Raw genomic sequence first — 24819 nt, 5'->3', positions numbered from 1 at the left:
GTGACCCTCATCCCTCCATCTCTCACCCATGGCCCTCAACTCCTCATCCTTGACCTTCGTACCATCATCGTGGAGCCTCCTTTCATCATCTTTGACCTGTGCCCTTGGGATCCCTTGACTGCTCCCCTCCCCAACCCCCAGGGACAAGAAACCCTTGACCTGTTATCCCTCCAACTGGATCTGCCCTGTTTCAAACTTAATACCCTTCCTCTGATGGTTGACCTGCCAAGTGTGGTTCAGCTACCTTCCTTGGACACATAAGACGTGACCACTGTGAAGATGGATCCCATCCTATAGTCTGGAGCCTGGCTTCCTTTGGGCAACTCCTCCCACCACTACCCCATACATGCCAGTGACTTGCTGTACTGCTGGCTGAGGACCTGATCACCACCCTCTTGCCAGCACAACTGTTGTGCCATTTGAGGACCCTTTAAGAGAGAATATGCTAATAAATAAGTAGCCAGGATGTAAACTGTGTGCCCAGCAGACATTGTTCAGAGGAGCTTTCAGTCTAACTAGCAGCATATGGTGTGAAGGAATTGCAGCTGTACTTTCTTGTTAACAATAGCTGTTGAATCATTATAATAAATCTGTCTGCTGAGCATTCCTGTTCTACACCTTCAAATAAACTGAACCTACATTTAGTTTACCAGTCCCGTGTGAGATTGGTAAGTTTGTATTAAGTAACTGTAGAAATACAATAGACCGACCACCACCATCCTCTTGCCAGCCCAACCATTGCGCTGTTTGAGGGCCTCACCACCATCACCCTCTCCCTCCTCTCACCCTGCTCTTGCTGCTTCTTCTGCTCCCATCCCTTGTGCTGCTGTGTTAGACAAAGACAAAGCCTCACATCAGACCCAAAGATTGAACAATCTCACCTGTTGCACACCACCTTTAAGATGTTGGGAAAAAGGAGGCACAAGTTGCCCGTGCACCACTGACTTAATCTTGAAGGTAGGACTTAGTTTGGTGAAACTCCCATCTAAGGAGTATTCACTGTATTCAAATGCCTGATAAAGAGGTTTCCACCACCAGGCAGCTTGAGGGCTGCTCCGCCACAGACATGCCGCCGACTCAATTTCTTAAACTCAACCCAAGGTCAGCAAATCCAGATTTCGGCTCTCACCTAATTAAGTACCCCCTCCCCCACCCCCCCACCCACCCCTGCTCACTTTACTTCACTCTCTATAGGCCCAATTACCACCCTCCTGCCACACTGTACATGCTGAGAAACTTCACTGGAAAATTGCATCCATCATTCTGGGCTGGATCAAATGCAGCTCATCGGAGTGAAAGGTACATGGCTTTCAAAGCACATTGTACAATATGAATAATAAACAGTCTTCTGTTTAATTTAAACAAGTTGATGATTTTGCTAAAATAATGACAGAAAGATTTTGTATAGGTGCATCAACAAGCTTGTCATTAATATTGTGATCTCCTGTGTTGTTAAACTATGGTACTCAGTCCTCCCCCACCAACAGAATTCATGCTGAATTTGGTAACTGAGCAAAACAACCAATATCAAGATTCCAGGGTTAATAAATCAAGCTAACAGAAAATCAATAATTTTGCAGGTTTCTTTACACAAATTGCCCTTTCCTGTCCATCAACATTATTATCCTTGTAAGAATGGGGAAAATGTCTAGGACTAAATAATGCAGCCAGTTTCATCTTCTTCACTTATGGGGGAGAAATTCAAGTCACACTAGTTTCTGGCTTGAGATGCCTGTGGGCTGCAGGCGCCAATCAGGCACCCTGATTCAGCTCAGCGGTATGGGCCTTAGGAATTTCGACTGGCTCTGATGCCAAGGTGGTCCATGGCTAAATCCAGCTTATGGGGAGTGGCGGAATTGTGGAGGAGGGCTGGTGGGGGCGGTGGGGGGGATGCGGATTGGAGATTGACATGGTGAGGGCTGAACCCAGACATGCAGCATTTTAATGGAGATAGGTTTCAACCCCAGCCGTGTATTCACTATACCCCCTGACCTTCCCCTCTCCGATGCTGAACGTTCAGTGCTCAGCAAAGGACTTAGTTTCATACCCTTACGCCCTCACCTCAATGAATTTCGGGCTCGGCATGATACTGAACTCTTCTTCCGCCGTCTTCGTCTCCGGGCTCACTTCTTTGGGCAGGAGTCCTCTCCCAGTTCAACGGATCCTTTTACCCATCTTCAATATTCTCCCTCCACCTGGACCCCTCCCTCTGGATTCTTACCTTCTCTCGATCTTTTCATTGAGAACTGTCGGCGCGACATTAGTCGTCTCAATTTCTCTGCTCCTCTCACCCATTCTAACCTGTCTCTCTCTGAACTTACTGCACTCCATTCTCTCAGGTCCAACCCTGACATTGTCATCAAACCCGCTGACAAGGGTGGTGCTGTTGTTGTCTGGCGCACTGACCTCTACCACGCGGAGGCTGAGCGTCAACTCGCAGACACTTCCTCCTACCTCTCCCTGGACCATGACCCCACCACTGAACATCAAGCCATTGTTTCCAGGACTGTCACTGACCTCATCTCCTCTGGGGATCTCCCTCCCACAGCTTCCAACCTGATAGTTGCCCAACCTCGGACGGCCCGCTTCTATCTCCTACCCAAAATCCACAAACAGAACTGCCCCGGTAGACCGATCGTCTCAGCTTGCTCCTGCCCCACAGAACTCATTTCTCGTTATCTTGACTCCCTTCTCTCTCCCCTTGTCCAGTCCCTTCCCACCTACATCCGTGATTCCTCTGACACCTTACGTCACATCAACAATTTCCAGTTCCCTGGCCCCTACCGCTTCCTCTTCACCATGGATGTCCAATCCCTCTACACCTCCATCCCCCACCAGGATGGTCTGAGGGCCCTTAGCTTCTTCCTCGAACAGAGGCCCGAACAATCCCCATCCACCACTACTCTCCTCCGTCTGGCTGAACTTGTTCTCACGCTGAACAATTTCTCCTTCAACTCCTCTCACTTCCTCCAAATAAAAGGTGTGGCTATGGGTACCCGCATGGGCCCCAGCTATGCCTGTCTCTTTATGGGGTACGTGGAACATTCCTTGTTGCAGTCCTACTCCGGCCCCCTTCCACAACTCTTTCTCCGGTACATCGATGATTATTTCGGTGCTGCTTCATGCTCTCGTCAGGACTTGGAAAAATTTATTAATTTTGCTTCCAATCTCCACCCCTCCATCATTTTCACGTGGTCCATCTCTGACACTTCCCTTCCCTTCCTTGACCTCTCTGTCTCAATCTCTGGTGATAGACTGTCCACCAATATCCATTACAAACCCACCGACACCCACAGCTATCTCGACTACAGCTCCTCACACCCCACTTCCTGTAAGGACTCCATCCCATTCTCTCAGTTCCTTCGCCTCCGTCGCATCTGTTCCGATGATGCTACATTCAAAAACAGTTCCTCTGACATGTCCTCCTTCTTCCTTAACCGAGGTTTTCCACCCACGGTCGTTGACAGGGCCCTCAACCGTGTCCGGCCCATCTCCCGCGCATCCGCCCTCACTCCTTCTCCTCCCTCCCAGAAACATGATAGGGTCCCCCTTGTCCTCACTTATCACCCCACCAGCCTCCGCATTCAAAGGATCATCCTCCGCCATTTCCGCCAACTCCAGCATGATGCCACTACCAAACACATCTTCCCTTCACCCCCCTTATCGGCATTCCGTAGGGATCGCTCCCTCCGGGACACCCTGGTCCACTCCTCCATCACCCCCTACTCCTCAACCCCCTCCTATGGCACAACCCCTTGCCCACGCAAAAGATGCAACACCTGCCCCTTCACTTCCTCTCTCCTCACCGTCCAAGGACCCAAACACTCCTTTCAAGTGAAGCAGCATTTCACTTGCATTTCCCCCAACTTAGTCTACTGCATTCGTTGCTCCCAATGTGGTCTCCTCTACATTGGAGAGACCAAACGTAAACTGGGCGACCGCTTTGCAGAACACCTGCGGTCTGTCCGCAAGAATGACCCAAACCTCCCTGTCGCTTGCCATTTTAACACTCCACCCTGCTCTCTTGCCCACATGTCTGTCCTTGGCTTGCTGCATTGTTCCAGTGAAGCCCAACGCAAACTGGAGGAACAACACCTCATCTTCCGACTAGGGACTTTACAGCCTTCCGGACTGAATATTGAATTCAACAACTTTAGGTCGTGAGTCCCCTCCCCCATCCCCACCCCCTTTCTGTTTCCCCCTTCTCTTTTTTTTTCCCAATAAATTATAAAGATTTTCCTTTTCCCACCTATTTCCATTATATAAAATAAAAAAAAAAACCCACTAGAGCTATACCTTGAGTGCCCTACCATCCATTCTTAATTAGCACATTCGTTTAGATAATATCACCAACTTTATCTTTAACACCTATGTGTTCTATTGTACTATTGTTGTTGACATCTTTTGATATTCTGCTTCTATCACTGCTTGTTTGTCGCTACAACCACACCAACCCCCTCCACCTCTCTGTCTCTCTATCTCTCCGCCCCCCACACACACACCTTAAACCAGCTTATATTTCAGCTCTTTCCTGGACTCGAACTCAAGTTCTGTCGAAGGGTCATGAGGACTCGAAACGTCAACTCTTTTCTTCTCCGCCGATGCTGCCAGACCTGCTGAGTTTTTCCAGGTAATTCTGTTTTTGTTTTGGATTTCCAGCATCCGCAGTTTTTTTGTTTTTATCATAGGTTTAGCACTCTTGGTCCTCCTGGTTTGCTTACCCTTTTTGTGGGCAGCCTTCAGTACGTGGTCCATTTAAGGACCACTCATTAGACCTCTGAAGAGCTGCAACAGCAGAGTGAAGCATACTCGCCACAAGCTCCAACCACTTGCGCATCAAGTTTGTATTGTGGGCTTAAAAACCAACACTACAACCCCAATTTCCGTATTGAGGTAAGCAACACTACACACTGAGAAGCTATTAGCTTCCAAATGGCTCACAAGAGTTTGCGCCCTGAAATTCTGCTTTCTAACTTAAACTTTTTGTTCAAAAATGGATAGAACAAGGTGAAATCCCACCTCCCTCCACCACCTCCAACCAACCATTCGCATAATCTTTCTTTTCTTTTCAGTTTATTCCCCCATACCATTTCAAGTGGCTGCGAATGCCACAGGCTGAAGGTGGCAGTATGAGCCTCAGTTTCAGCTGCTTCTTCTGTCAAAATTGGGTTGAGAGGAAAAATACAGATTTTCATCTATTCTTCACACAGCTAAACTGACCTTTGTCTGAAGCTATGCTGAAGGGGACATAAGATTGATCTGGCAGCTGAAGAGTGCACTGAACAGGCGTTTGTGTGGCGAAGAAAAGCATCATTCTGATAAATATGGCAACAAAATAAATCCGCAGCTGAAATTTGTTCTTAAACTCAAGCCGGTTAGCAATTTAGTTTTGAACCAATAATCTCACTTTCAGTAGCTATTATCCCCCCAAAACTAACCCATAATCTCACCAGCCCATTAACACAAAGAGCTAAGTGGCCTTCAATTAAGTGAAAGGTTAACGCTGACATGTTGTTATAGGTAAAGTATTAATAGGTTGACTTCTATGGATTTTTATGGGTTTTTTTTATTGTTTAAGCAGTGAGCTCCTTTGACATTATGGATGGAATCTGAGAGGAAACTGATTGTGTGAGGGAAGTGGAATTAGAACACAGTTAAAACGAGGAAAAGAAAATCTTGCATTTATCTAGGACCTTTCATGACTTCAAAACATCCCAAAGTACTTTATAGATAATGAAGTATCTGTGAGGTATAATCACTGTTATAGCAATATAGGAAACACAGCAGCCAGTTTGCACACAGCAAGATCCCACAAACACCAAGGCTGGGGTTATTTTCCTTGGAGCAATGAAGGTTGAGAGGGGACCTGATAGAGGTGAATGAGATTATGTGGGGTTTAGCTAGGGTGGATAGGAAGGCACTTTTTCCATTAGTAGAGGGGTCAGTAACCAGGGGGCACAGATTTAAGGTAAGGGGTAGAAGGCTAAGAGGGGAGTTGAGGAGAATCTTTTTCACCCAGAGGGTGGTGGGAGTCTGGAACTCACTGCCTGAAAGGGCGGTTGAGTCAGAAACTTTCATAACATTTAAGAAGTATTTAGATATTCACTTGCATTGCCATAGCCTCCAAGGCTATGGGCCACGCACTGGAAAATGGGATTAGTGTAGTCAGATCGTTGTTGACTGGCGTGGACACGGTGGGCTGAATGGCCTCCTTCTGTGCTGTAGACGTCAATGAGTCTATGATGATGATCAGATAATCAGTTTTTTTTAAGTGATGTTGGTTGAGGGATCGATGCTGGTCAGAACAGCAGGGATAACTCTCCTATTTTTTCTTCAAAACAGAGCCAGGAAATCTTTTATGTCACCCAACAGGGAAGACTCAGTTTAACAGCTTGTTGGAAAGATGGTACATCTGATAGTGAATCACTCCCTCTGTACTATACTGGAGTGTCCAAATTTTGTGCTCATGACTTGAGTTGGGTTTGAATCCTGAACCTTCTGATTCCATGATGAAAGTGCTATCACTGAATCATGGCTGACAAAGCAAGATTGATGAAAGATTTCACTTGGGCTAATTCAGTTCCTTCTCGTAATTCACAAGCATGTTTCCACACCCTATGAATTCATTAGCACTTATGTTTATGTTTATGCACCAAACCAATAAATAAATCATAAACATACAATTATACATAATTGCAATTATACATAATGGTTTTATTTCTTTATGTACTAATGTTATGCCATAGCATTTAAATGTCCCAATTGCTATACTTTTTTTCCTGTACAACAGCTGCAACTGGCTTTGAGTTGCATCATTTTAAGCTGTTGACAATTAAAATTTCAGAGACTACTTAATTTACCCTGCCAAACAATCCATTTGAAAAAACAAATACAGTTCTTTTAAAAATTACAGAAAATGTTTCTTTTTTGCTGTGATCCCTTTCAAAATGCTACATTTACAATTCTGCATAATGCTTCTGGCTATTGATGCAGTGAAAATGGCCCAGTTTATATTCAAGGGTGCATTTCACAGCAGCCAGAACTGCACATGTATCATTTGAAAAGTGTGTTTGCTATAGGTTTTTAAGCCATTATTTGCATTTTACTTTCTGGCCAAAATAACTTTCCCCGTGACTGGGGAATGTCCTGTTTTGGCTAGCCAGAGCTATGCCTGGCCTGCATACTCTCAGCAAACATGGCCTCGTCTGACCATCTGTGCTAAAAAGTTCAGAACAGCACAATGGATGGAGTCCATGCCAACTTACTTCATATTTGCAAAATTTCACATGGAAAAGTAGTCCAACCACCATGCATTATATAAAGTAACAGCTGTATGAAAGGCGAGCTAGGCGAGGAATCAAATGTCAAAACCTGCATGAGCAGTGTTATACCAACCCTGTTGATAGTGTTATGGTCTTGTAGCTCACTTCAGACCATTAGCTACTCTTTGTGTAACTCACACCGATCAACCAAGCTGCCTCATTGTTACATGCTGTATTTTGTTCTCTCTATTGTACAACATCAAAGCAAAATTAATAATCATACCAACAGCCTCTGAGAGACCGTAGACCTTCTGACTGTAGGCATCTGTTTTGTCCCATATGTAAGTGTAGGCCAGGTTAGGAGATGCATGGAACCATTTCTGGAAGAGATGTCCTTCCACAGCTACCATCAGATGAACCTTAATTAAATTGATCGGCACAATGGATTGAGTCATTGTGACTTTCAAAAGGGATTTGTAGCCAGCAGTACGAGAGCTCAGGTAGCACAACTTCAAGCTGGAGCCTGGGATTTCAACTGCTTCATGTAGAACCTGAAGACAGGATACAAACATTGTGAAATACCTGCATGGTAAAGCAGTTATTAAGGCTTAATTTGAAAGGGTCAAAATGCGTCTTTGCTAATGAGTCATTATCATCCATTATTTAATGCATACAATTGACTGCCTACTAACAGCAATTACAATAGATTAGCCCGGCCCATTAACAAAACAACCACCAAAGTAATCATTTATGTGCTACTTGTGCTTAGGTTAAGCTCCCTATTATAATCTATTTAAAGAGAAAAGTTTTCTTTCATTTTATTTTACAACAGAGGCACAATAAACGATAGTTTCTGGCAGCCCTCAAAGGCCGAAGTAGCGACAAGTAAACCTTTGTACTTGTTCTGTCTTTAATTAGATCATGGCTGATCTGTACTTCAACTCCATTTACCTACAATAATGAATCCTTTTAAAATCTCTTGTGTGGAACCTTGTCAAGTATTTTCTGGAAGTCCATATAGACAACAGATTTGATGGGTGGCAGGAGAGGCCTGTGCCCAATATACAGCCCGGCAGGTTTGAAGGGAGAGGTGCCTGCTTTCTGGATCTACAGTGCCAATCAGAGGCAGAGGCCCCCCCCCCCCCCCTTTGCTAGACACCAGTTCACCCATTAAAAGCTGTTGGGCTTCCCACATGGCATGGGCCGCACCTCAACTCCCCCGGCCCGCTGTGGGTAAAATAGCAGCAGGGTTGGGGAAGAGTGGGATGAGGCACTTTTGTGGCCATTAATTTACCACTTCAGGCCCTCAATAGGCCCAAGGGGGGGCAGGCTGCCTAGCACTTACCCCACCCCCTGTAAAATGGGAGAAAGGTTGGGAGCAGACAGGTAGGCATTGGAAAGGCCACATGTTGCATTTTGCACTTTTATCTGCCACTGCAGAACACGTGGCCTCGAATTGCGTTTATTCTCCTGCCACACCCTGCCACCCCCATCCTACCATGTTTGATTTGTTTTCTGCAGTCTTTACCATGCACTTACTTGGGTCTCAGGAATAATAGGGTTCTGCCCAGGAGAGGAACTAAAGAAAGTTGAAAGTGGTGAAGAGACAAGGATTGGTTCAGGCCGCACAAACCCACTCAGATCACAGCTAGGAATGGTGTTTTCCTCAGTCTTCATCACTAGAGTATTCATAGCATAGAAAGTGTTCCACGGAAGCCAGACTGTGCGCTCCTGGTTTAGGAATGGAGCACGCTCAAAGTGTAACGTAAGTGATGCACCACCATTTGCAATCAAATCAAACCTAAGGGGACAACAGAACAGCCATAATTAAAACAGAAGCCAACTTGGAACAGAACCATGCAACTGTTAATATTAACTGACCTTAAGCAACATAATAATGAACATCAAAAGCATTTTCCATTGCAAAATTCTAATTTTATTGCTTGACCATACAAATAGAATTATTCAAATCAGGGCAGTGCAATGGGCAAGAACTATGGTGATATTAAGACACAAATTAATTTTCTCTGCAACCCAAATTAATTATTAGAAGGTGGATATTTTCCATTGTGATTCACTGTGTATGTCCTGAGGCATTGTTCACAAGTCAGATGTTACACTGTTTCATAAGAGCAGAAGTGTTACACAAGCTACTGTACAATGCATTATTCTACTGCTGAGGTGAAGCTGTGTGTAATCTGACATGTCCCTTCAAGGTGACAAAGCTTGATTGCTGTTAAAAAAAAAACTGTGAGGTCAATTCGAAGTTAATTGTTGTTAGTAGTGATTGGTAGCTACTTCTAAATCCCCAGTTGCAGTTAGGATAAAAATTGTTTTTCTGCATATTTTTAGAATTTTGAAGTGTGGTATCTGAACTGTGATGGGTCCAAAGCGTTTTTTAAAAGGTTGATAAATTGCCTTTGGTGTTGCTCGTAGTCATGTGCAGAAGAATTTAAGAAAAGGACAAAAATGTCCAGTGTCAGCTGGATGGGTTTGCGATGTCTGACAGTGTAGCCAAAGTGGAAATCTGAAGGAAATGTAAGCAGGTTAGTGGCAGCAACAGTAAGTGTGCATTATATATTCCAAATGGATTAAGTTAAAATTTTGAATCAATATATTTGCTGCTGCACCACTCTTGGATTAGAAGGGAGGGATTTTACAGCCCCTTCGCAGCGGGGGCAAGGCTGTGAAATGTGCCGAGCCGTTCAAAAGTCCATTGACTTTGGCGGAACCGTAAAATCCTGCCATCGCAAAATTCCGCCCCAAGTGTGGCTTGGAGACACACCAGATGGGGCAATGTGAAAATTATACGTGGAATGAATGTGGGAGGAATGTCGGGGTGAGGGGGGTGGGGGCAGGGGGATTGGGATAAGCCATTGGCGGTCACACATTTTGGTCTGGAATTACATGTGAAGTGCTTCCAGCAATTGTGTTGTGGTGTCACCATAGATTAAAGTAGCACCATGGATCGTAGAGGGGCTGATTATTCCCACATTGGGCTACCACAGACTGAAGTAGAGCTGTGAAAGATCCGGGAGGGCGGGAGGGGAATTCCTGCATCCAATGTTGGAGAAGGGCCAGATTCAAATAAATCAGAAAGATCAGAGCAGGATCAGGAAAGGTCTGAATGGGGCTGAAAAAGACTGAATGAACTGGGGAAAAGGAGGAGGAGGTTGGACATAATTGGCCTTAATGTTCCTGCACAAGAGAGGGGAAATATCAATTTGGATTTCCACTAACCAATGACCCTTGCTGGGAAAACATATATGTGGGCTACAAGATGAGGACTGGGTTGAATTGCCTATCATAACCTGAAGGAAGAATAGCCCAGTGAGGGTCATTGTCTATGCTCCACAATAGGATAATCACTGGGTGAATTGCCAGGCTGCTACTTCATACCTCAAAACTACATTCCTGAACCGGTCATTTCCTTTAGGAGAGGAGAAATATAGGAAGAAATTTGAAGCAATAAATTAATTAAATGGATCAAAATATTTCAATGAACAAATCAGATATATAGAATCCATGAAGAAGGGGTCGTGCTGGTAGAGCATCCCCAATGAGAAAGTCTAATTATTGACTCACGTGCCATCCTGACGAGTAATCGTGTATCCGTACTGAGGATATTTGACAAATGATACATTTACTCCAACCAATGGTGTCCCATCCTTTGTAAAGACTTGTCCTCGGATTAGTGAAGCTAGGCTATGAGTAAACAAAAGGCCAGATCAAGGTTGAAAATTTGCTTTTAATTTAATGACGAAGCAGTACATGAAAGGCTGATATGGTAATAAAGTTGGCGATTGAATAACCTGAGCAGTAGAAAGCTAGGATGCAGGATTGTAACAGGGACCTCCCACTCCCATGCAAGTGCACACACATACATAGTGAGTTGTGCTAATGTAATAGGCACTGGCCTGCAGCCAGGTCCATTTTGGGGGGGGGGGGGGGCAGGGTGGGGCCTGCGGGCAGGTGGCAAGTGTATGAGTCAGGACGCTCAGAGACCTATGGAAAATTGGCTGGTCATACTCTTGGCGAAGATAAATTGTGAAGTTTAGGCCGAAGGTAAATAAAATAATTCTTGAAATACTATTCCCATTTTCATTTTTAAAAAATAATCTTTGTCTATAGAAACACAAGCCTAATACTTAAGTTTTCTATAGGCAGCTTATGGTCAGTCAGGTGTTCAATATATGCAACACACCATACATCAATACATACATCACCATGCATGAGTCTCAAACAAACTACTGGAATATTCACAATTCCTGTGTACCTGGTAATGGACTGCACAGTGTTTCCCTGCAGGAATACATCCCACTTACCTAGGCATCCACGGAGACTAAGAGTTTCCCAGATATATGACGGGGTTTGCTGGAGTTTAACCAATTAAAACTAAGCACACAACTTTGGTAAGCATCCCAGTGTCTGTCTAAGCAAGACCAACCTGTCAGCTAGGACACTGGGGACATAGAGCTTTGAGCGGTATGTTCTTTTTCCAGGTGCCACCAGTAAGCCAGACTGGCTAGTTAATAATAATAAGACCTGCCTAGCTTAGGCGATAGATTGCTGAGTCTTCTGAAAAGATCTCTTTCTATCCTTAGTACTATATTTTGGAGCCAACTTGAACAAGAAGGAACCACACTTAGTTTCACTTAACCTTCAAAACAATAATGAATCATCAATATTTAGTCCATAGCACATCACCATTGGTTCTGTAAATGTTCTGATACATGAAGCATATCCATTTCTCGAGTATGCAACAAAGTAACACAGTTATAAAAACAAAAAACTGCGGATGCTGGAAATCCAAAACAAAAACAGAATTACCTGGAAAAACTCAGCAGGTCAGGCAGCATCGGCGGCGAAGATTTTCCGCCGATGCTGCCAGACCTGCTGAGTTTTTCCAGGTAATTCTGTTTTTGTTTTAAAGTAACACAATTCTTCATCGTACCTCAGTAATGCAAGAACCAGCATTTATGGTCATTGTCTAACATGATGTCAACAAGCTATGCAAATAGTTAAGCTCCGTCTAGTTGCCAGCATTTTCACAGCTTATCTGAATAATAGTGTTTTCTGTGCATAGTTAGAAAACAATGAGGAAACATGCCCCAGACTTTAGGTCTGAGAAACATTCCAGTGCAGCTCATCCGCAGCTAGGGCCCAATTTGAGCTCAATAACAAAAGATGTAGCCACTGGAAGCACAGATTATGATTTTTTTTTAAAGAATTACATCCAACACTTGCTGATTGCCGGGGTAACATAAAACATGCAAGCACATTTAGAGAATTTCTGGAAGATTTGCAAACAGTAGGGGAATGTTATTTCTGTAAAAAATACTGAACATAAAGAGACTGCTGAGCTTCCTTTCATGTTTTCAACTGTTGACAGTGGAAGAAATCACTCTGTAATTAAAAAGTTATTTTACTCAAGCTTGCTCACTATTTACATTTTCCACTGAAGTATCTACAATCTGTCACAACTATAATTTTAATTCCAATCTTCCAATCTTCAATAACTATAAAGTATGTAATTAAGATAGGCAGTCTGTCTTTCTGTAGATATTTTTGCATTCAGCAATGCAACTCTCTTTTGTAGGTGAGCCTTTGCTTCATACATCTGAAAATGTGTTTTCACTTACCAAAGTATCTAGGCAAGCATGTAGTGTGCTCAGAATTTAAACAGAAAACCTTGTAGAGAGGAGAGAAATAGGAGGATAGAGCAGATAAATACATGGCTGGAGAGATGGTGCATGAGGAAGGGCTTTAAATTCCTGGAGCTTTGGAAACAGTTCTGAGGGAGGTGGGATGTGTACAGACCAGACAGTTTGCGCCTCAATATAAAAGCAAAATACTGTGGATGCTGGAAATCTGAAACAAAAACAAAAATTGCCGGAAAAACTCAGCAGGTCTGACAGCATCTGTGGAGAGAAAGATAGAATTCATGTTTTGTTGCACCTCAAAATTGCTGGGTCCAAAGTCCTTTGTTAGTACTGTTGGGGGAGGTTTTGTAGTAACTATGGTTTTATTTAGTGTGTAATGTACCTTGAAGAATAATACTTGTTAGGCAAGATCACATGGTCTGTAAAACCAATAGGACAGTAGCTTGGGCTACCTCATCAGGCAGTGTAGAGATAGAGTCAGAGATGAAAGTACACATGTAGTTGCTGCTGAATATATTGTAAATAAACTTCCATCCAAGAAGTGTCTGCTGATCAACTCTGTTTGAATCCAGCTAGATTCACAGGGCCTCCACCCAGTTGAGGAGAAAGTGAGAGCCATAAGAGAGGCATCTGAGCCAAAGAATGCCTCAGAGCTCAAATCACTCCTCGGAATGATCAACTGTTACATGCGCTTCTTACCCAACCTGTCTACAGTGCTGGCCTTCCTACATTCTCTACTCAAAAAGAACCAATGTTGGTCTTGAGAGGCACCCCAGAAAGAAGCTTTCATAAAGGTGAAACAATTGTTGCACTTGTTCAATCTATTAGTGCAGTATGACCAGACGAAAGAATTGGTGTTGACATGTGATGCATCTCCCTAAGGAGTGGGAGCAGTGCTTTCTCATCGGATGGATGACAGCACAGAATGGCCAAAAGGTTCTGTATCAAGAACGCTCACCACAGTGGGAAAGGAATACTCGCAGATCGATAAAGGTCTGCCCACCATCTTTAGTGTCAAGAAATTTCACCAGTATGTACACAACCACCATTTTACAATTGTTTCAGACTTCAAACCATTGCTAGGATTGTTTAATGAGGACAAGGCTATACCACCCATAGCCTCAGCAAGAATACAACAATGGGCTTTAATTCTGGCAGCATATGAACACACTTTCGAATATAGACCTGGCAATCAAATCATAAAAGCCTTCAGTCATTTGCCTTTACAAGAAAATGATAAGCATGCCCTAGTTCCACAGGAACTTGTTTTACTATTAAATTTCTTTGATTCCTTTGTGTTATGTGCTTGACAGATCAGAGAATGGACAAGTCGTGGCCCAGTCCTATCTCAAGTATGAAAACAAGTACTACATGGTTGGGAACAGGAGCCTGTATCTGGCGAAATGAAACCGTACTTCACCAGAAGACATGAAGTTACCAGCCAGGTTGGCATCTTCTTGTGGGGAACATGAGAGATAGTTCCTCCAAAAGGAAGGCAGCCACTTTTAATTGAACTACATTCTGCCCATCCAGGAATTTCCCGAATGAAGACCATGGTACACAGCTATCTATGGTGGCTTAGGATGGGTGGAAAAATAGAGAGTTTAGCAAAGCACCGTGTGCAATGTCAGCAACTGTAAAGGTTGCCAGTGACAGCTCCGTTGCACCCATGGGAGTGGCCAGGTAGTTCCTGGGTGCAGTTACAGACTGACCACATTGGACTTTTCCTGGGAACAATGGTTCTGCTCATTGTCGATGCCCATTCAAAATGGTTGGACATATATGAGGTGAAGTCACCAACGTCGGCCCCTACAATTGAGAAACTATGTCAGGGTTTTGCCATTCACGGACTACCAGAAGTAGTTGTTTCTGATAACGGCACAACATTTACAAATGCTGAGTTTCAACAGTTTAGCAGTGTCAATGGTATCACTCATGTGGAAACTGCACCGTACCAAACCTTCCTCAGTCTGGCCGAAAGGGCGGTTCAAATTTTCAAGGCAGGCATGAAAAATCTAACTGGAAATTCCTTGGCAACCAAGCTAGCACGCTTTCTTTTTCATTATAAGACTGCACCTCATGCAACAACAGGTGTCACACATGCGGAGTTATTGTTGAAGCGCTGTCTCAGGAGGAGATTGAGTTTAATAATGTCAATTTTAGAGGAGAAGGTGGAAAGGAGTCAGGGAAGCCAAAAGACTAAACATGACTGGCATAGTTGCGAGAGGAAATTTGCCATATGACAGCCGGTATACATGAAGAACTTCGGGGAAGGACCAAAGTTGTTGCCGGGTGAAATAAGTGCAGTGACTGGACCTTTATCTTACCACGTGGAGGTGGAAGGCCGGATCATTCATAAACATGTGGACCATTTAAGGAAACGAGAGACAAATCATCAAGATATGGTTCCACCAGTGATCATGACTTGGTCTGCGTTTCCTGTTGAGGATGCTCAACCCAGGACAGACATGTCTGATGTTCCTGTAAGAGTTGAGGATACAGAATTGCAAGTGCCCACCAAAGCACCTGATATTCAGGCAACTCCGGAAAAGAAAGTTCCTGACAAAAAATCTGAAGTTGTGGAGCTGCGACGTTCCACACATGCCAGGAAACTGCCAGGAAGACTGAGTTCATAATACTTACACTGGGTAAGTAATTTATGTTGTCTTGAAAAATATGTACTTGTAAATATATGTATAGTCGAGTTAAAGGGGGAGGAATATAATAACTATGGTTTTATTTAGTGTGTAATGTACCTTTAAGAATAATACTTGTTAGGCAAGATCACATGATCTATAGTAACCAATAGGAGAGTGGCTTGAGCAACCTCATCAGGAAGTGTAGAGATAGAGTCAGAGTTGAAAGCACATGTGCAGTTGCTGCTGAGTATATTATAAATAAACTTAAAGTTTCCACCCAAGAAGTGTCTGTTGAAATACTCTATCATTAATAGCACAACCTGGCCATCCTACAACAGTTTTAAACTAACTTGACACGGTGATAGGAGCCAGGACATACCATTGGGTAGGATAAGCAAGGTACACAAAAGAATGGGAGAGGAAGGTCACTTGAGCAAAAAATGGTACAGAATTATCTGGGGTCAGACTAAGAGGAAATACAGTAACATCTAATTCAGGTGCATGTACAGGTTGGTGAGCTGCAAGCATAAGTAACTACATGGGAATATGATGTGTTGATAAAGGAGACCCGACTCAAAAAGTGGCAGGAGTGGATACTAAATGTCTCTGAATATAAGGTGTTCAGGAAAGATAGGGAAGAAAAGAAAGGTTGTGTATTCAGGAGAATATTAAAATGTTGGAGAGAAAGGATGTCCTGGAATGGCCAAGGATAGAATTTATTTGATTAGAATTAAGAATCAATAGAGATGCCATTATACTTCTGGGTGCATTCTTTAGGCCACCAACTAGTGGAAACAATGTGGTGGAGCAAATTTGCAGGGAAATCACAGGGAGTTGCAAGAATTACAGAGTAGTGATTATGAGGGGCTTTAATGATCCTAATATAAACCGGGATAGCATTAGAGTAAAGGGCAGAAAGAGAAAGAAGTTTCTGAAGTGTGTGCAGCAGAATTATCTTGATCAGTACCTTTCTGACCCAACAAGGAAGAAGGCATTGTTGGGTTTGGTTTGGGGAATGATATGGGTCAAGTGGATCAAGTGTCAGTATGGGAACATTTGGGGAACAGTGCTCATGGTATCATAAGGTTTAGATTAGCCATGGGAAAAGACAAGGAGCAATCTAGAGTAAAAGTATATAATTGGAGGAGTGCCAGTTTCAGTGGATTGGAATGTCAGGCAGTGCATTCGAGACCATAACCACTTGCTGAGTGAAAAAGTTTTCCTCATATTGGTTTTACTTCTTTTGCCAATTACTTTAAATCTGTGCCCTCTCATTCTTGATCCTTTCATAAGTGGGAACAGTTTCTTCCTATCTTCTCTATCCAGATCCCTCATGATTTTGAATACCTCTATCAAATCTCCTTCCAGCCTTCTTTTCTCCAAGGAAAACAGTTCTAAATTCTCTAAACTATCTTCATAACCAAAGTTCCTCATCCCTGGAACCATTCTAATGAATCTTTTCTGCACTCTCGCCAATGCCTTCACATCCTTCCTAAAGTGCAATGCCCAGAACTGGACACTTTACTCCAGCTGAGGCCGAAGCATAACTTACTTGCTCTTGTACTCTAATCCCCTATTAATAAAGCCCAGGATACTGTATGCTTTATTAATTGTGCTCTCAACCTGTGCTGCACCTTCAAAGACTTAAGCACATGTACACCCAGGTCCATCGGCTCCTGCATCCCCTTTAGAATTGTAATCTTTATTTTATATTGTCTCTGCATGTTCTTCCTTTTAAAATGAATCACTTGACATTTCTCCACATTGAACTTCATCTGCCACCTATCCACCCATTCCACCAACTTCTCTATGTCCTTTTGAAGTTCTACACTATCATCTTCACAGTTCACAATGCTTCCAAATTTCATATCATCCATAAACTTTGAAACTGTGCCCGCTATATCAAGGTCCAAGTCATTAATATTTATCAGGAATAGCAAAGGTCCTAACACTGACCCCTGGGGAACTCCATTACTCACCTTACTCCAGCCTGAAAAACATCAATTAGCCACTACTCTTTGTTTCTTGTCACACAGCCAATTTCATATCTCAGTAGTACCAGTTTTATTCCATGAACAATAATTTTGCTTAGTTCTTACCATATTAATAGCATTGCTCTCATCAACCCTCTCTATTACCTCTTTAAAACACTCCAGCAGGTTAGTTAACCACAATTTTCCCTTAAGAAATCCATGCTGGCTTTCCTTAATTAATCTACATTTGTCCATGTAATTATTAATTTTGTCCTGGATTATTATTTCTTACAAGATGCAAAGAGAGAGAATGAGAAGAGACTGGAAATTAACATATAAGGGAATTCAAAAGTCCTTTATAGGCATATAAATAGTAGGGTAGTAAGCAGAAAGTGGGACTGATTGGGGATCAAAAAGGGGATCTATGCATTGAGCAGTAGACTTGGCTGGGGTACTAAATGCAAACTTTGCAGATGTCTTTATTAAGGAAGAAGATGCTGAAAAAGTCACAGTGAAGGAGGAGGTAACTGAGATACTAGAAGAGCTAATAATTGATAAAAAAATTATATTAGAAAGTCTGGCTCTACTTAAAGTTGATAAGTAACTAGGACCAGATGGGATGCATCCAAGAAAATTTAAGGGAGAAAATTGTGGAGGTACTAACTATAATCTTCCAATTCTCCTTAGATACAGGGATGGTGCCAGAGGACTGGAGAACTGCAATGGTTACACATTTGTTCAAAAAAGGGATGTAAGAATAACCCCAGTAACTACAGACAAGTCATTTTAACCTTAGTGGTGGGGAAGCTTTTAGAAATGATAATCTGGTTCAAACTTAAGAAGCACTCAGAAAAAGATAGATTAATTAAGGAAAGCCAGCAGAGATTTGTTAAAGGCTAATCATGTTTAACTAATTTCATAGAATCATAGTATCATATAATGGTTGCAGCACTACAGGAGGCCATTCAACCTGTAGCGTCTGTGTTGGCTCTCTGTAAGAGAAAATCAGCTAGTCTCACTCCCCAGCCCTTTCCCTGTAGCCCTGCAATTTTTTCTCTCTTCAGCTGCTTATCCAATTCCCTTATGAAACAAAACAAAATTACAAACCATGTTTTCTCCAACATGACTGCAGACTTTGGGAATGTAATATACATTCAAGCACAGCAATTTTAGTATTCAAAATGCTTACATTACAGATTGCAGTTTGACAGTTTCCAACTGCAAGCTCAATGGTTTAATACCTGTTGGACAACGAGAAACGTTGTTTGTCACAGACATTTCTTGTTGTCCTGCAGCAATAACTAATGAGGTGGAATATAGCAGACAACAAGAATTTGCCCATTGCAGCAAAGTCCCTGTGAGAAAAGTGATTCAATTAAATAGCTGCTATGTTCATCACAAAATAACTCAAACTGCAAGTACCTGCTAAAAATTTGATTGCATCTTTTGGTGAGGCAATAATGAGGGTTGATGAGGGTAATGTGGTTGATGTGGTGTATACGGAATTCCAAAAGGTATTTGATAAAGTGCCTCATTGCAGGGTTGTCAGCAAAGTTAAAATCCATGGAATAAAAGGGACAGTGGTAGCATGGATATGACTTTGACTGAAACTGAGAGTAGTGGTGGACACTTGTTTTGTGGATGTTCCCCAAGGATCAGGACTAAGACCACTGCTTTTCTTGATATATTACTGACTTAGACGTGGTGTACAAGGTGCACTTTTGAAATTTGCCGCTGATACAAAACTTAGAAGATTTGTGAACTGTGAAGAGGATAGTGATAGACTTTAAGAGGACATAGGCTGATGGAATGGGTGATGGGGAGAAACTGTTCCATTTGACAGATAGGTCGAAAATGCGAGGGCGTAAATTTAAACTGATTGGCTAAAGAAAGAAAGGAAGCATGAAAAACCTTCTTTTATGTAGCGAATGGTTAGGATCTGGAATGCACTGGCAGAGAGGGTAGTGGAGACAGATAGTGGAGAAAGGAATTGGATAAGTATCAAAAGATAACAATTTTCTAGCGTTACCAGGAAAGGACAGAGGAATGCGACCAGCTGAATTGCTTTTGGTGCAGACTGGACGGGCTGAATTGCAATGACAATACAGCACTCGTTCTGTGCTATAACTGTTCTATGATTCTATGTTCATTCTTATTTCAGTTTAATGGTTTTACTGTGTGCCTTCACCTGCTCTTTGTTGATTTCAGAAGGCAGCAGAATATCATTATACTAGATGGTGACTAAGGTCTTAACTGACAAATAAATTTAGTAAATAGTAAAAAAAATGAATGCTGCTGCGACGCAAAGTACATTTTGTTGTAGTTATTCAGCTCACCTAACTCCTCAAGTAACTAGAAAATAACAAATAATTGTGACTATTGCAGAAACTGGCTTGCAATTTCCATGTGGTATATCCTGTCACTATTCACAGAACCTATCTGGCCTGATTATCTCTCAGTACCAGACAGGTTCCGCAATTGAACCAAGAAGGCTAAGGAGTAGTTTCCAGAAAATAACTGAGACAAAAGCAATTTAAATAATTGTTAAAATTCCTGCCAAAAAGCTGTCAGTCAAATGCCCAATAAAGCAAATTCTACAAGATGTTTGGCCTTGAATTAAGTAGTTTGGCAACCTCCTTTGGACAACTGGATGAGACATAATCTGTAATAACTTGCATTACAGTAAAGTTTTTCCATGAATGGAACTTAGAGTTTTTTTTTAACTTCTTACATGCTGTCACAAGTTAAAGAAGCCAGTACCATGTTAAACCTTGGACATAAAGGATTAACTTTGTCACAAGTGATCGTTCACTGGAATTAAAAAGACAAATTTTTTCAAGTCTGCTGCATTTTGCTTTTTTCACTATCTACTGACAATCTGTCAGGACTGAAATTTTACTTCTGTTCTTAATCTCAATAACCAGTAAGTATGGAAGAGATACAAGAAAAGGTAGAAAGATAACCTTTCATAATTCAAAATAGTGTTGAAAAAAGAGACATGCTGTTGAAGATTGCACCATGACAATGCCTCCACCAATCTGAGTTCAGTTCTCATGCAGTATAAATTGTTGTTCCCTTTGAGATTTACTATTTTTGCGATTCTGTCCTGATGAGTGCAAAATGAAAAGCTTTGATAGCATGTCTCTTTTTTCAGCAAAACTCAAGTTCTATGCTAACAAGCAACTATTTGTAAACCCCCTCTGCTATCTCTGACCTTCAATTCCCATGATTTCTGACACCTCCCCTCACCCCCCACTCACTTAACTGCGATCCATTCTTCAGCTGCTTTCCCACCCGCCTGGCGGGAAACCTGCTGGAAAGGTGCAAAAGGTGTCCTGCACTTAAGTTCTGTGGGATGTCCAGGGAAACCTTACATCCGGGTTTCCATCCAGAAATCCTCCTTCCCCACTCTCTTCACGAACACGAGTAATTATCAGGGCCAAGATATCTGTAAACTTGCAATAATGACAAATACAGGTTCTTTTTATCAGGTTAAATCAAGGTGTGAACTTGTTATATAGCCTTATGAAGTATACTTACTGCAAAATTCTGAGTTAACTGCATCTAATTATACCAAAAAAAGCCTACTTAACCATCGGAAATAGAGAACCAATCTTTTAATTCAAAGGTTAACAAGAAATTAAGTTTGGTTCAAAAGCGAATTCCATGCACAATGATGTTTTTACACTTGGCTCTAACTTAATAAAAGGGAACTTTCTTTACCTGCCGTTGAAAGGGTTATCCCCAGGGATTATGTGAGTTCTATCTTTGCCCACTAGGAGCTTAATGCGATCATAAAAAGATCTCACAACTTGAGTAGAGAGTTCCCATTGGTTCTGCTGAATGATGTCAAGGGGGTCATGCGACCCATGACAGAGAGGGTTAGACTGGCAGCTGGATTGAAGACAGCAGTCTGGATCCATGCAATCTATCAGTCCATCTACATCAACAGAGAGAAGGATATATTTATTCAGCATATGTCAAATTCAATTTTGCAATATGATGGTCATATCCTATGGTTATTTTCTCACAAGTGGACACATACAAAGCTGGTTATGGCAAATTTTGTACCATATGAATCATTGCTTTCTTAATTTTTAATCACACATTGCTGGAAATGCTCCTTCAGAAGATTTTCTACCTTCCTGTGCGGCGGAATAGCCGCTTTCATCATTACATGGAGCAAAACAGACATTTAAAAAAAAAATTACGACATTGCTACGTTCTGCAAACAGATAAATTCTCAACCTGCACTGCCCCACCCGCACCACTCCTCTTTCCCAAACTTCTCTGAAAATTGCCTCTTAAAAAATATTCTTCGATCCTGTGTATTTCTCAAACTCTTTCAAATATATGTACAAAGTTATTGTTGTAATTATGAATTGAAAGGAGGTGAAAAGCTGAAAAGGTCTTGTGGTATTCAAAGTGCTGAAGATCAAGGGCTTATCCACATAGCAAATGTTACACAATGGGGAGAAATGTGGCAATATAACTTTCCAAGGGACATGTACATAAATATTGAAGAAAGCTGTTCTTTTAATGAGACAAACTGAATATGTAATAAACATCATACCCCATAGTATCATTAAGCCCTTTTCTGTGGCAATTATGACAAGAAATGGTGAGATATTGCACATTCCCAACACCTCATTGATCTAGACAGCGAAAAGCTTGGTGGTATAGTTATTTTTGTTCTAGATTCTCATTACTAGGCAAACCTGGCAGTGTTTTGTGCAGTTAGACAGTTAGTGGACTCCTCATCTGCCCATTTGATTCCCATGTATGGCTCCCAGAGAGACCGTCAGTCAACATAAGCACATTTATCTGTCAGCCAGCCCCATCAGAAATACAGTTACGCAACAATCTTCACTAAATTAATCTGCTACGCAATTCTGCATTTATCTTAGAGACAATCAAGTACTCATCAAACTGTGAAGAGCTGCCACTACACAAAGCAGGAGGCTGAAAAATGTGATATCATAGCCTCCTTAGAAAGCAACATCAGCAAAGTCTCAGCGGTGTACCATCAGCTAAAAGGGAGGACTTGATATTCTCATGCACAGCTGTCAGCCCAGAGAATCAGAATCACATCGGCCTTGTTATTTGCTTAAATTTATTATTTACAAGTACCATATTTTTGTGGTTTGTTTGACTCCAGCAGCACACACTTGATCTTGAAGGAGAACCATTGTTTAATTTAATAACGATTTCAGTATTTTCACCAACATTAACAGTCTGCCAACATTATTTTAAAATTAGAAGTCCAAGAGTGCTGAGGTCATGATCTTCAATCTGGATTGCTTTGGAGGAACAGCTGGTCAAAGATTCCTGCCTATGTGTGACCTCACCGCATTTCACTGTAGCAGATGCAATCATGCCCATTACACTTGTCACTGAACCTAATCTAAGGAAAGATGAAGGCAGGACCAGTCTGGTTGGTTTGGCTTAGGTCTTGTGCACTTTTAGGCTTAACAGTTCTACTCCCTTGCGCTTCCAGGCCTCAAGTCACTTGGGCCTCACACCTGTCAAACTCAGCAACTCCTTCCCAGCAAGTTCCTCCAATGATGCAACTGTTTAAAGCACTGCCAACATTCCAAATTCACCTGTGACCCATATTATTTATGGAAGATTTATAATGCTTGTGATTCACATGGGTAAACTAAATTACAACTTTAAGTTCCCACATTAATAATGAGTATTGGAAAAAACTTGCACAAGTCACTTGTTATCGACCAGCAGGAGTTGGCATTGCTGTGTTTACGAATCAAAGAAATGAACAGATTGAAAAAATGTTTAAATTAATCACACTTCTTTACAATTGACAGTTTATTTTCAAGAAAAAAGTTCCAAGCATTGGGGCACCTACACACATCACTACAAGGTGGTAGGGTATGTGTTCACATCCATCCCAATACACCTGAGTTCCTGATTTGAGTTACCTTGCTGTTAGGCAGCACGGGCTAGACCTTTGTCCGTAAGCAGGTTGGAGAATTATCAATGGACCACTCCTGTGCAGTTTTTTTTTTCTGGGCTGGGTTTCTAACTCTCCAGGATTGCCCTGGATGCTCCAGGAATTAAAATCTATTCTTTAGGACACTGTTGCAAAGAGCTCAGGAGAAAAATTGTAGGGATAATAAAAAAAGTTGTGTATTTTTTCAATTGAACATTTCTATTTATTATTCATAAAAAATATCAGGCCTATGGAAACAAGGCTGGTGGCTGACAGTGAAGAACCAACCAATCAGGTAGCGAAGAGTCTATTTTCTGATTGGTGTAGACGGTGGTGCACCATGAGAATGGACATTAAAAACAGAAAATGCTGCAAATACTCAGCAGGTCCAGCAGCATCTGTGAATAATGAAACAGAGCTAATACTTCAGCACAAAGATTTTTTATCAGAAATGGGAAAAAGGGGGGAAATAAGAATAAGCAGAGAACAGAAAAGTTGTCAGCATAAGGAAAGTTAGAAACCTTTAAATGATGGAAGAAGAAGGACCTATTGCTGATACTATTTCTTTAAAGGGCTTTCTGTGATGAGGAATACCCCTTTAATAAGCAAACTTCTTGAAACAAATCCTTTAGATTAAATAAAGACAGTATAAATAGTATGTATTACATCAAAAGGAGAGGGATTAATGGTGAAAGTGATGAGAGAATGTTTTAGACCGTAAAAAATAAGGTGGAAATTGCATTTAAAAGTGTGCATGTCAAGGAACGGATTAAAAGATTAACTCTCAGGCCAGAGAATTTACATGGAAGTTAGCTGAGAACATCATTCTGTCAATTGCAAGTTTGATGGGATGCTGCAACTTGGAAGATGATAATGATGGGCTTGAAGCAATGAGGGAGTGAAGATTCAGGTGCTTAAAACTATTAAGGAATATAGTTAAATACAAGCTGTCTCCTTCAAATCGAATCAACCTCAAAGCACGCAAAATCATTACTAATAGATGGAGGAATAAAATGAAGATCTGTTGCGATGGAGGGGGAAGGGATCAGAGACAGTGACAGAGAAGATGTATATGGAACATAAAATGAAGTTATTATGAAGTGAGTCATAATGGTATTTGTTGAGAGACAAAACAGAGGCACAACGCTACAAAATATGATCCTTAAATGGAACATTCAGGAGAGATTACCTTCAAAAACAAACCTAGAAGAAATGATGAAATGGAATAGAAACAAAAGATGTGAATTGTGCATTAAAAATTCCTCCTTTTTCTGGCTCTCTGCTTGTCCTCTTGCTGTGACAACCCATTTAAGATTGGCAACGGCCTACAGA

At 41.8% G+C, this 24819-nt stretch overlaps 1 protein-coding gene across 3 annotated transcripts in view; it reads right to left on the bottom strand.

Annotated features, from left to right (window-relative positions):
* LOC121280981 (teneurin-2-like) overlaps nt 1–24819 on the bottom strand; it is a 787212-nt gene that overhangs the window by 71787 nt on the left and 690606 nt on the right. For all 3 annotated transcript variants that reach the window (XM_041193486.1, XM_041193489.1, XM_041193487.1), the window contains 4 exons: nt 21261–21477; nt 10848–10967; nt 8802–9063; nt 7546–7813 (listed from right to left, as the gene is read on the bottom strand). In XM_041193486.1, the coding sequence (XP_041049420.1) occupies nt 7546–7813; nt 8802–9063; nt 10848–10967; nt 21261–21477 (867 nt within the window). The remainder of the gene's footprint in view (nt 1–7545; nt 7814–8801; nt 9064–10847; nt 10968–21260; nt 21478–24819) is intronic.

The sequence above is a fragment of the Carcharodon carcharias genome, chromosome 8, assembly GCF_017639515.1.
Source record: "Carcharodon carcharias isolate sCarCar2 chromosome 8, sCarCar2.pri, whole genome shotgun sequence".
NCBI classification, from domain to species: Eukaryota; Metazoa; Chordata; class Chondrichthyes; order Lamniformes; family Lamnidae; genus Carcharodon; species Carcharodon carcharias.
This window is presented reverse-complemented; position numbering and strand designations above follow the sequence as displayed.